This window comes from Kogia breviceps, chromosome 19 (genome assembly GCF_026419965.1).
Source record: "Kogia breviceps isolate mKogBre1 chromosome 19, mKogBre1 haplotype 1, whole genome shotgun sequence".
In the NCBI taxonomy this organism is placed as follows: domain Eukaryota; kingdom Metazoa; phylum Chordata; class Mammalia; order Artiodactyla; family Physeteridae; genus Kogia; species Kogia breviceps.
Window position 1 is genome coordinate 23,177,995 of NC_081328.1, and position 13,368 is coordinate 23,191,362.

A 13,368-nucleotide genomic window follows, 5' to 3' on the forward strand; every position below is an offset into this window, starting at 1 on the left:
CCTTTTTGGCAGGAGGGACTGGTTTCATGGAAGACAATTTTTAAACGGACTGGGGTGGGGGCAGGGGGTGGTTTGGGGATGATTCACGCACATTACATTTATTGTGCGCTTTATTATTCTATTGTAATATATAATGAAATAATTATACAGCTCACAATAACGCAGAATCACTGGGAGCCCTGAGCTTGTTTTCACTTGCCACTCACTGATAGGGTTTTGATGAGTCTGCAGTCAAGCCTCTCTGCTAATGATCATCTGTATTTGCAGCCACTCCCCAGTGCTAGCGTCACCACCTCAGCTCCACCTCAGACCATCAGACATAAGATTCTCCCAAGGAACACGCAACCTAGATCCGTTGCATGTGCAGTTCACAGTAGGGTTCATGCTCCTATGAGAACCTAATGCTGCTTCTGATCTGACAGGAGGTGGAGTTCAGGCGGTAATGCGAGCAATGGGGAGCAGCTGTAAATACAGGTGAAGCTTTGCTCGCTGGCCCGCTGCTCACCTCCTGCTGTGAGGCCCCATTCCCAACAGGTCCCCAGGGGCTGGGGACCCCTGCACGACAGTGAGAATATATCTGCATGACTAAATCAATTTATGGAAAATTAAAGCAGCCCTACTTGGAGATCATTAGTCTCTTGCTATTGTACTAATGTCTGTAGAAATGACTGTCAACAATTAGCACATTTTCTTTGGTATAATGTCTATATTTGGATACTAGGGAGGAGGAGGAAGAAGTGTTCCTAGGGAGGCAGATAACTGAAAAAGCATGTTTACCTCCTGAAAAGTTTCCTGTGAATCTCCTTCCCCTTCTTCCCTCCTGTTTTAGTTACTTTTAGAGAGTGGTAAAGAGCTCTTGGTACTTTTGGTTTTCTGTTTTTAGTTCCTTCTCCCAGACCATCGACCATCATCCTATTCAGAGGAAAGTTAGGGAAGATCCCTTAAATTACAGCATATTACCAATTCATTGTCTCTTATCGTACAGCACTACTGCCTAGTATTGAGCTAGGTGTTTTGTAATTTAAACATACTCCTACAAATAATCCTGAAAATTACTCATAGTGTTAACATACAGGTGAAAGAACAAGCTCAAAAGTTCAGCTTGCTCTCAGTTTGAACCTAAGTTATCTGCTGCATCAGTTTCTCTTTCTACTGTAGCCCATTATGGATGGTTTTAAGGGGCAACTCAGTATCACAGACATAACACCAGATTAAAACAAGGTTTTTTTTTAAAAAAAACCTCTTAAGTATGCTGTAAGAAAACCTTTACTCTAAAGTATTCTAACTTGTTTCTATTAAATGGGAAGGGAAAAGAGAAAAATCTCTTGATTTTGACAAAGATGAAAGGGGGCTGAGATCCAGGAGAAACAACAGGATGCCCAGGACCTGAGCAGCAAGATGTTTTTCCCTATGACAAATCAAGAAAGGAAAAGGAATTTTTCCAACTGATACTATAATTTCCTATAAGGAATATTGGTGGGGGTGGGGGGGAGGTGAAGGTGGGGAAAAGCAGGAGTTTTAAGATTTAAAAAACCATTCTGTGGAGTTTATGGTCAATGGCTTGACTTCGCGTTACAGAGCAATACAAAGCTAGGTAGGGGGCTCTCTTAACTATTGAGAATTAACAGTGAAATGAACTTAGAGTAACATTCTCAGCCATAAGCAAAAAAACCTGAATTCAAACACTGGTTTAAAAGAAATCAACTTAAAATACCCACAATTTGGGGGCCTTTACAATTCATGCTGAAGAATAGCACGTTAACTACATGCTTGTATAGTCTTACTTCAAGTTAATATAATTTAACATCCATGATCTCTTCATAAATGAAATGCTTTAAACAGCTGAAGTGCCCCCCTTGGTTAAAATGATGGAGGTAGTAGAAGTGTCGCCCACTTCGGCACTGACTGGTTCTTTAGACAACTGCACGCACCTTACTAACTACTGAAATGCACGCAGTGTGATGCGGTGCTCTCCCACGTCCCAATCCTTATTCGGCTTCTGCTCTCATGCCTTCCTATACTGCCTCGGTATCCAATATGAAATGGTTCTTTTGGTTTAAGTTTGAGAGATATTTAAGTAAAACTGCCATTCTACATGTTATTTCCACAGTCCAGTAATTTATTTTAAATTTGAGTAATTTCAAATTCCACAAACAAAACTGAAGAACAGCAATATTTTGTTTGAATTCTTTCTTCTGTACACTCAGTGATCTAAAACACCACAATATCCAACATACACAAACCTCAGGGAAGGGTTAGTAAATACACACAGACTGGAATCATGGTGCTCTTTGTTCCTGAATGGAATGGTCCCACAAAAAAAGCACAGGATACAGCACAACATAAGGGCACCTGTTACATATGAAGTGAGCAAAAACACACTAGCATTTTCTATATGTGTAATGAGGAAACCTGCATAGGTTAGAGGGCCTTTTACGCTCATTTAAAAGTCAGGCAAGTTGTCTGTAATGCATTTTTCAAATAATTTGGAGAGCACTACAATCCAGTATAGGATATGCTGATTAGTGTTGTCTTCGTTGGCATTGACAGTCTTGCACGGTCACATACCAGTATTTCTGCTTTAGCTTTTCTTTGAATAAAAGAGATTTAAATGCATTTAGACAATACATACTGTAAGCTGTTTACATACACTAAATTTAAGAGATTCAATATTAGAGTTTTTTTTTTTCTTTAAACACTACGGAGTGCAAATCAGGTTCTTCACAACAGATTGAATATTAAGCACTTCTTCAAAGAATGAGGGGGAAGAAATAAAGCCCAAGTGAATAAAACACTGAAACTATTCCCCTTTGAAAATAAATTCTAAGATGATGCGGAATGTGAAATAAGCTTTTAACATAGGTGATCCAAGTTTACAGTTAGAAACAAAACGTAGTCCTTCATGAAATAAAGGTTACAAGAACATGTGCCTGTTTTCCCCCGTTATAAACTGAGAAGCGGGTAGAGACGATGTTTCGGTACGAAAATAGGCGACTACAGGATCAGCTTTCCGTCTCACATGCTGTACCCAAAGCCAGGCTGTGGCTGCCCATAGGGTGGTGCAGTATAACCATAACCAAAAGGTGCCTGGGGAGGGACTGCAACACTGGGTCCTGCTGTCAGCATCAACTGGGGCTGACCTACGGAAGAAAACAAAAAGGAGCAGGGGTGGGGGGCGAGGAGGTGGGAGAAACTGTTAGCATCGTAGGATGATCACACCCCAGTCTCCCTTACTCTAGCAACATAATTCATTCTACTTCGAATGAATTTTGTGGGGACACTTCTGACTGTCTCAATTTCACCATGACAGTCACCCTGAGAAGGGTCCTGCCTAAACAGCCAACAAAAACCGTGCAGGGCCGAGGGCCAGAACTGTAACAGTGATTATGTTACTTCATACATCATTTAAAGCAATAAGCACATGCATGCTCCACATGCTTAGGCAAGACATCTAGCAATAAGCCTATCACCACATGGTGTTTGCACATTTTATTTGGTGACAATATAATTAGCACAGGAAAACAATTTTTTAACATATATTTTTAACACAACTGAACTTTTAAATTCCTGATTTAGACATGTCTAAATGGTAACAAAACCAAATGCATTTCTAGCAAAGTATCCGGTACTAAAAAAAAAAAAGTCAAAGACAAGACATATTCAAATATGCATTAGGTGTGAAATACATTAGAGGATACAACCTCTTTTGAATACTAAGTTAACACTCTCATGAAGTTTAAATAGTTATTGACACATACAGGAAACGACCTGTTGAGAACCTGGCTTATTTAGAGGGAGAATACACCTAACACCTCTCCCCACCTCCTGCAAAAGAGGTACTACTCTTAATCTCCCACTATAACTTAAACCTAGGGCGAGATTTCTCCCACAAGTGACCTCATGTCTCTCCTTTTCGTGAATAACAACCAAAACCGTCTTCAGTGAGTAAACTCTTTAGGAACCAGCAGTTTATTAAAAAAAAACACTTCTAACCTTGATACTGACGTCTACCTTGAAATTTCAACCCCGTTTTTTTTTTTTTTTAACAACATAAGCATTTTATTTTTTCATTAAGCTTCTTAGTTTCTTAGTATCACAGTGGAATGATGAGAAAACAAGAACAAAAAAAAAACCCCTTGAGTCTGCAAATCTCTGACAAACAGCAGAGACTTCAAGGCAATTGAGGGGGAGGGAAGGAGAGGCTTGAAAGAAGTGCCAGAATAGTTCCAACATCATGCCTCTCCTTAGCTGGCTGGGCAGGTGGAATGGTAAGAAGGTGGCACTGTCACAGCTGTCCTTGGCTCAACCCCATTTTCAACTGCCTACAAGGACTATGCATTTAAATACCCTGAAGATAAGCCAAATTCAGTAGATGCCCCCCAATTATTATACCCACCCTGTTTCTGTTTCTACTTTGTTTCCTATATCAAATATGTCAAACACCTTGCTCTCATCTCTAAGAATCTACTTTATGTTCTCCAACTTTATCAAAACTACCCTGTCCTCTAAATTCCCAAAGTCCTTATCTATAGTAAAAAGGAGATAATGGCATAATAGATTTGTATACTATCATTTCCTTTAGCGGGTTTAGATACAGCAGCCATAATTTTATACCCTCCTCCCAACACCACCTGGTTAAAGTGCTGTAAACTATACCCTTCAAATTCGTCGCTCAAATCAATCTGTTCACCATGAGTGAAATGGAAAGGGGAAGCATTTCAGAAAGGCACATGTAAGAAGAAATTAAATTGCCTTAAATATTCACTGAGAGTCATCCTATCTCTCTGGAAAGTTCTCAAGTGGAAACGCTATCCAGTTCTCTGTCCTAGTCAGAATTTAAAGAGATGTACTATTTCTGTAAAGCACACTTAAGATGACCTTGGCATGTTCTCTCACCTTTTGTACTTCTGAAAATTGAGCTCACCAACATGTCTTTCTCAGTAATTCATGAATAAGCAATCAGTGACCAGGCATTAGGTAAATTAGGTTATGATCTCAACTGACTTTTTTGAGATTACCTTTGCATTTAAGATTATCTTAGTGAGTAAAGGAACAGGAAAAAAAAAAAAAAAAAAGATCATCTTAGTGAATAATGTCAATGCCCGCTTTAAGACTGTTTTCAGAAAAAAAATACTAGACTTATTCCTTAACTCAGTGAGCCTTTTGCACTTTAGAGCTTACTACATTTCTATTTTGAGATAGAATCCCCACAGAATGAACTGTTTGTCTACTATATTTCTGTGAGGTTAAAGAAAGAAAGACATTACCATAAACAATAGGTTGAGTCTCTGTAGCTTGTTCTTCTTCTTTTCTCAGTGATTCTGAAGCATCTAATTTATCCACCTGGAGAAAAACAGGTAATGGTAATTAGCACCTCAAAAGTATTATAAACCTAGTTTATGGCAGAAAGTGGAAAAGCCTTAGTATGTTAAATTTTGTCAAAATAAAACAGACTAGAGTAGAAAGAACATTCTCAGGCCCCCTCAAATTCAATGGCAATGTTCATACTTCAGTCAAGGTGATTTTTAGCACTGTCATTATAAACCCTCAGGAAGGAGGGATTTATAAATGCCATAAAAGCTCACGCCAGGCTAAAACTGGGCATGCTAGGATGCAGCCAGCCTGAGGGAGGAGATAACAAGAAGGAACCACTTTCTCAAGTGAAGTTTAAACCCTATCAAAGATAATAATGAACTCATGACCTGGCAAGACTTCCCTCCCCAAAGGAAATGGTATTCAAAAAAGTGAAATGAGTCTAGTGACTGGATAGGCACTTGTGCAGGATGAGCTATCTTTTGCCAACTGTGCACAGCTTCTGTCAATATTGATTACGTGCGGACTGAAGTTTAAGATTCAAGTGGCTCCGTATTCAATCTTTTTATATAAAGACAGGCTGCATGTGTTGATGCTCTATTTTCTAAGAAGGAACTAGGAATGCCTGATTTTCCCCCAACTTCTTTGAGGAAGACATTTTTTGCCTTTAAGACAAAGAAGCAAATGGCTACTATATGCTAGCCACTCTAAGTAAAACTGGATAGTATCAGACAGAAATAATACTGTAGAGGAGTCCAAATATATTAGTGGAAAAAAAGAGCTGGAATACATAGATCCTTCCACTAACTAGTTGTGTGACCTTGGCAAACCATTGTACTGACCCTCAAATTTCCTTGTCTTATATAGTGAGTCAGTTGAATGAGATAATCTAGAGTTCCTTCTAGGGTTAACATGATTTGAATCTGGAATTCTGTGAAGGACTGGGGAGAATGACATTAGGACACAGGGATTAGGGAATCTCCACCATACCACTTCCATTTACCTTTTAAACTGTACTATATTTGTCTCTTAGACTATTTAAAAGTCTTACAGTTGGTCTGTCATTATATTTGAAGTAAAACTAAACTTCACATCTCAATGTTATCTATTATAGTGGCTTTCAAAGTCCTAAGTGTGCTGAGATAGGGAGGCAGAGTGCAGGAAAGAACTTTTTAATGAATGTTCACTGCATGTTCTTCAAAAAGGCCAACAGTGAAAAATCACTCACAAAAAAAGACATGCAGACTTCAGTGAAAAGGCTATTATAGACTGGGTCCCAAAAAGGTTAAAGCAGCACCTAGTCTCTATTTGAAATTATTTAAAATAGTGTTTCAATTCTCACATAGGCCATTAAGGTTAGGACAATATTTTATACATATTTTAATTGTTTCTATTAAATACCATAAATGTGGATCTAATCCATCCTAATTTGTCAGGGAGCAAAATGTGAGAAAAGTAAGCTGAGGTAGACTCTAGACACCTTCAGATAAAATGTGGTTTTTCTACCCTAGGAAGATGGGTTAGTTTGCTTTTGTATACCATTTTTCTATTTTATAACCTAAGTGCTCATGTGTTACAAATTACCCCAATATCAAATTAAAGACTACTATGCAGTATAAGTACCATGAGAAACACCCACTGTTTGGCACCCAAACTTAAAACAAAAATTACTGCAGCTTTATAATTTAAAGCACAGTTTGTGCCATCAAGGGCAGTCAGATGGGGTTCTGTTAACCTAAATAGTTACACAAAACTATAAGTATAGCTAAAGAGGTTATACCAAAAAAAATATGGATAAGTGTATGTTAATAACTTCTAAGAAGAAAAATCAAACAACAACAAAAAACCACCACTGCATAATACATTTCCAGACTTTCAAGGAAAGGAATCTAAAGTGAACACGTGTTTAAAAGTTAATGTCTGAGTCAGATGTTGAAGACAGAAGTCCTATTACAGAAGTACATTAAAGACTTAGAAGAGCTAGCAATGTCCCAATGCCCAGGCACAGACATAGGCAGGTTGGGCATAGGAACGAAACAAAAAGTAACAACTTTGAAGGAGGAGTATGGAGCTAAGCCAAAAAATTTTTGATTTTTCTATTTAATGGGACAGCCTCTGGCACAGCAACATCCAATTATTGTTTCCACTGACCCAATTTAGACTGCTCAAAAGAGAAAAGCAGAGAAGGCTTTTATGAACATAAGCTTTTGTTAAGAGCTGTAACAAAAGTTTCTGATCCTTGGATTTAAAAAGAAAAATTACAGGTAAGCATGTCACTGAGTTCAGTTCCATCTGTACTACTGAAAATTCACTATAATGTAAAAGGCTTTTCCACAAAGACTGCAATATGCTGCAGAGGAAAAGTTAACATGCAGTCAGTTACTTTGGTGTATGTGTGCATGAAAAAAAGGCAAAAGTACTGAAGCAAGAAGTGAGATCTGAAGATGACTGTTGCTATACAGGCTCTCAAGAAACACACACAGCCCACAGCAATGCCTTAAGAGTTTCAAAAGTAGTATGATGTAATTGCAATGACTGTTGTACATGCTTGATTTAAAACAATGCATAACACTGCAGTTCAATTACCTATTTTTCACACACACGCTTTCTAACTGCCTTGCTTACTAGCTGCTGAAGGGCCTCACACACAATGCATTTTACTCAGGTTTGCCCTAAGTTCCAATGGTGACTCCAGTTTGGTTCAACATAATTCCAAGGCACTGTCCCCCCTCCAAATTCTTTTAAATTGTTTCAACTGTCCTTTACCTTCCCACCCTTTTCTCACCACAATTTGATACCAGACGTAAGTTTGTTAACTTTGTTTCATTTATACTGGGATGGAGACAAGCCAATGAAGGAAGCAGTGACCAAAAGGTACCTAAATTTGACCTTGGACAAGCCAACGGATGAATAAGAGCAAATTTGTAGCTTCAGAGATGTACCTTATTATAGAAAGTATAAGTTAATATTGTTTCATTACATACAGAAATAATCCATGTTGCTTAGCAACAATTACAGCAAGCTACTCTGATGATTTTTAAAGTTTTGATTCCTCTTGAAAATGGACTAGCACCATAAGAACTGGACACCTGGAGAAACATGAGGAAAGTCTCTTCGGAAGCAGCTAGTATCTCTTGTATCTACTTTCAGCAAAAAATTAGTAAGAATCAAGAGATCAGAAACTGGATCACAGTCCTTCAATACCAAAAAAACCCCAAAAAGCCTTTTAGGGCATGTATATACATATATAAATTCAACAACTGTCAGGCACGCTTACAAAATAAAACCAGAGGCTGTTTAATTTTACTTAGAGTATTGAGAAAATCCTATTATGGTCCAGATACCCTGACAGGGAAGAGAAATTTCCTGAAACTTTGGAATTAATATGGAAACTCAACATGCTCAGTTTTTAATAATATAATTAAGAGAGACTGTGAACCAACTACTGATTAGCCTCCTGCCCTTCCTAAAGCCTATTAGCCGATTAGTAGCAAACATCTACTAATGTCCTAGAGCTCTATTATAGTTATGTTTCAAGGGACTTGCAGAGGCTTTAGTGAAAATTTATCGGGGGAAAAAGCAGCAGCAGCAGTGTAGAAAAGGAAGGAAAAAAAATCATGCAAATTCCTTAGACTTAGTCCTCCAGACTTAAAGATGGAAAAGAATCAACTTTCACCTTTTCCTTTATTGCATCAACCTGCAAAGGAATTCAGAAGGTGCAGCTTAGAAAAAAATCAAATTCCATATTGAGCATAAAAAGGTAGAATCAGCAACAAAGGTTTAGGGGAGAAACATCTAACCACTAAAAAAGGTATGAGAAAAGTGAAAATAAAGGGCATACTGGAAGCAAAACTTAGAATTTTTTTTTTTTTAACTTCAGAGCTTATTGCAGAAGAGTTTATGCTAGAGTCAGTGTGAAAGAAAGCAGCTTAATCACTAGTAAAATTTACAGCACTTCGGTTAACAGCAGCTTAGAGCCAGGTCTCACAAGTTGGCATTATGCATATGAAAAGAAGCTATTCTCATCTATGGCTAAGACACAAGGCGAATGTTTTTCTTCTTACACTGGACTTTAAGCAGTTTATACACAGAAAATGATAATTCTTAAAAAATTATAACTAACACAACGACATCTAATTAGATGGTAGCCCAAGGAAATATTCAGTTATACTGGGGGTTGTTAGTAGTGCTTTTTCCCCCGCTTTAACTCAGGCATGCCAAAGAGATCAGATATGAAACTGATTTAAATAAGCATGTTTTGCTTTGACAAAATGGATTCTTTAGGACCATTTAAATATGTTCTATAGCATGAAAGCTAGTAACTGTTGAGGATGGGGTAAGTAAAAAACATCTTAACATCAAAAATGGACATTAAGATGGATAAGTGAATTTTATAAAATGATTATACCCCCAGTTTGTTTAATGCACTTTTAGGAAATGTGTCATTAATTGTTAACCTCCTACAATATTTTTAAATAAGGGGTTAAACTATCAAAATACTGAGAAGATTAACAGGGTATTAAGAATATAGGTGTAGTGGTTGAGAATCTGCCTGCCGGTGCAGGGGACACGGGTTCGTGCCCCGGTCCGGGAAGATCCCACATGCCGCGGAGCGGCTGGGCCCGTGAGCCATGGCCGCTGAGCCTGCGTGTCTGGAGCCTTGCTCCGCAACGGGAGAGGCCACAACAGTGAGAGGCCCGCGTACCACAAAAAAAAAAAAAAAAGGAATATAGGTGTAGGGCTTTCCTAGAGGCGCAGTGGTTGAGGGTCCGCCTGCCGATGCAGGGGACATGGGTTCGTGCCCCGGTCTGGGAAGATCCCACATGCCGTGGAGCGACTGGGCCCGTGAGCCATGGCCGCTGGGCCTGCGCTCCGCAATGGGAGAGGCCACAACAGTGAGAGGCCCGCGTACCGCAAAAGAAAAAGAAAAAAGAATATAGGTGTAGCTTCCCTAGGGGAAACAGAGATACATATTAAAGTCAAGAACCAACCGAACAGAAGGGAATCTACACTACTAAGTTATGGTCATCTGAGTTACAAGAATTGATTTGAGGAAGACATTATTTTGACAAAAAGGTTTCTATCAAACGTTAAAAAAAAATAACAAAAAACCCACACAACATGGACATAATACTATTTGCCCCTCAGAAATACATTCTGAGGTATTCTGAGGGTAAACATTCTGACGAAGTATGTTTGAATTCCCTTTCCATTCAATGTCATTTGTCAGATATTAAAAATTACTGGAGGACAGGAATATTTTATGATCAACTAAATTACTTCTACTAGAGAAAAAAACATTTGAAAACAAAGTCTACATGGAATTTTACATATCCTCAAGATAATTAGTTCTCAGAGATGCCATTACCTTTGTCAGATATTCCTTCATGACCTGGATGAAATAGGGCATGGCAAAATCCATGATATTGTGCCTCCATGCAGTTTCCAGGACAACATCTGGCCTTAAAAGATCATAACAAGTAAAGAGACAAGCTCCAAAGCACTCTCTTTTTTCTTCCTGCAAAAACCACTGTAGGAGTTCTTCAGCCAACTCAGTATCTTTAGATTCAGAGGCATACTGCATTGCATCCTATTTAAAGGAAAGGATGAAGGTCAAACATTAAATTCAAATACACTGAACTGGTAAACTAAGTAATACAATGGGGAAAAAACCTCCCAGTTATATCATTTAAATTAAGGATTTCCTGAAAGAAAAGGAAAAGACAGGGTAAAGCATTTTTTTTAAAAAAAAAACAAAACAGAGAGACGTTTGACATAAACATAAGACAGCCTCCAGAATCAAGAAATCGACTTATCATCTCCTCAAGCAGGAGCTTAAAGGCAGTTCTCATACTTGCAAAAACGAACACGTTTATAGACCATAACCACTTATAATATACCATTCCAGGGTTAACACACATCATCTAGTATTTGGCTTAAATGCCCCACCCCCACCAACTTTATTCACCTTGTACAGGCTATCTTTCTTGCACAGCTCCACACTCTGTTTCCAGCGATTGTTGCCTTTGAAGAGATAAGCAGCAATTCTTCTGAACTCAATGAGTTCATGTTTTTCCAAACGCTGAGCAAGCGAGATATTGTCGAAGTTGTCATAAGCATCTATCGATGTTCGCAGAGCCTTAAAAAATAAACAAAGCCATTCAAATCCCAAACCAGGATTTCACTTTAGTTTAAATTTTATGTCCCATCGCTCTTGATCAATGAGCCATTACTGTATATGACTGACTGTATGTAATATGATCAATACCTTACATGATATATACGTATGACTTGATCAATGAGCCATTATTGTAATACAACAGCCTAGATTCAAGAATCAAACTGCAAAGTTGTAATATGAACAAGTATCAACATTCCTCAGTCTGTTTAACAATGAAGTCCTTCAAGGCACTATAAAATTTCTAAAGATACAATTTTTTCTCCAAAGTTTTCAGTATCAAGGACTAACTTGAATGGTTATGAAATTGGAAGGATTTGTAATTTGGAGGGTAAGGTTTTATGCTCTAGGTAAACTCCTGATACAACTCAACATGATATTCAGTCATAGAGATCAGCATGGGATCTGAGACTGAAAGAAAACCATGTTGACAGTAAGAGAAAGACAAAGGCAACTAGCTTAACCTTAACTTTAATTTTGTTTTCGCCAAATCCTTCACAAGGGAAAGTTTACTAAAAGACAGGTACCAATATGCTCTTGGGCAAGAAAAAGAGTGACTAAAAGAGTTAATACTGTGTAAGTTTTATGGACTAGTTTAAGAGCTCAAAAACTTTCAACTCAATCTACAGTCTAGATGTTTAGGTATTTTTCTAAAGCATTAACTTGGACATGATCTAAGCAGAATTCTGCAAACGTGGCATTTAATTAGGAGACATCAGATTTACCAATCCTGAAAACTTCACTAAATTTAGATCCGTGGCACTCAAGTACCTATTTACAGTCCTAAGGGATGATGGGCTTTTTTCAAAAAAAATAAATTTATTTATTTTTTTGGCTGTGTTGGGTCTTTGTTTCTGTGCAAGGGCTTTCTCTAGTTGCGGTGAGCGGGGGCTACTCTTCATCGCAGTGCGCGGGCCTCTCACTGTCGCAGCCTCTTTTGTTGCGGAGCACAGGCTCCAGATGCGCAGGCTCAGTAGCTGTGACTCACGGGCCCAGTTGCTCTGCGGCATGTGGGATCTTCCCAGACCAGGGCTCGAACCCATGTCCCCTGCACTGGCAGGCAGATTCTCAACCACTGCGCCACCAGGGAAGCCCTGATGGGCTTTTTTTTTTCCTGCAGAACATACCATCTTTACAACTCAATGATAACCTGAGTTTTGAGAAAACATGAAAGAACCAAAAGGCTTTACCTGATAATCTTCTTCTGTAATAAAGAGGTTGTTAAGTGATTCATTCACAGATTTGTTGTTGTGGTTCTGGACTGAACGCAAATATGGTTTCACCAGTGGTAGCTGTTTAACCTTTAAAATAAGAGTTTGTTACAAATGTCGTACACTGCTAAAGTTCCATGGACAAAAGTTATCCAAGAAAGTCTTAGCTCCGTGCTATGAAGTTTTGAGGTTTTAAAAATTATTACCTTGCTGAAATAATTGACTGCACGAGTATGATCCAACCGTGGAGACAGCACCATCAGCAAATCATTTAACAACAGTGGCTTGAATTCTAAGTAGAATTGTATTGCTCTGTAGTATAGTTCCACATTGGCAACCTGAAACAGCAAAAATCCATACGTGAGATAGAGTTACTTCCTAATGAGCTTTCTCTTCTGAAGAAGGTACACACCTTAGTGATGATATCTTTGAACTGCCCTTCTTTCCATGCATCAGTCGGATGATTCATCATGGTAATTATGGCGTTGTCATATTCTTCGTACTTGTCGTACAAAAACACCAATTCTGCCCACAGATGAGCTTGTTCTGCAGCTCTTAGCACCTGCATAAGAAAGATTTAATTGCTTTAGATAGATGGGGGTCTCTAATTCTAATTAATAGCAAAAAGACCTTTTTTTAAATTAAAATTAAAGTATTTGTTTTAGC

General features: G+C 38.4%; 1 protein-coding gene across 5 annotated transcripts in view; it reads right to left on the minus strand.

The window, feature by feature from the left end:
• CLTC (clathrin heavy chain) overlaps positions 1-13,368 on the minus strand; it is a 66,280-nt gene that overhangs the window by 4,983 nt on the left and 47,929 nt on the right. For 2 of the 5 annotated variants that reach the window (XM_059047671.2, XM_067020451.1), the window contains exons 26-32: positions 13,115-13,264; positions 12,909-13,040; positions 12,682-12,792; positions 11,282-11,452; positions 10,682-10,903; positions 5,268-5,343; positions 2,099-3,140 (exon numbers count right to left, since the gene is read on the minus strand). In XM_059047671.2, the coding sequence (XP_058903654.1) occupies positions 3,016-3,140; positions 5,268-5,343; positions 10,682-10,903; positions 11,282-11,452; positions 12,682-12,792; positions 12,909-13,040; positions 13,115-13,264 (987 nt within the window). In that variant the 3' untranslated portion in view covers positions 2,099-3,015. Of the gene's footprint in view, positions 1-2,098; positions 3,141-5,267; positions 5,344-8,989; positions 9,011-10,681; positions 10,904-11,281; positions 11,453-12,681; positions 12,793-12,908; positions 13,041-13,114; positions 13,265-13,368 lie in introns of those variants that run through there. The other 3 variants (XM_059047670.2, XM_059047672.2, XM_067020450.1) reach the window with 3 other exon arrangements.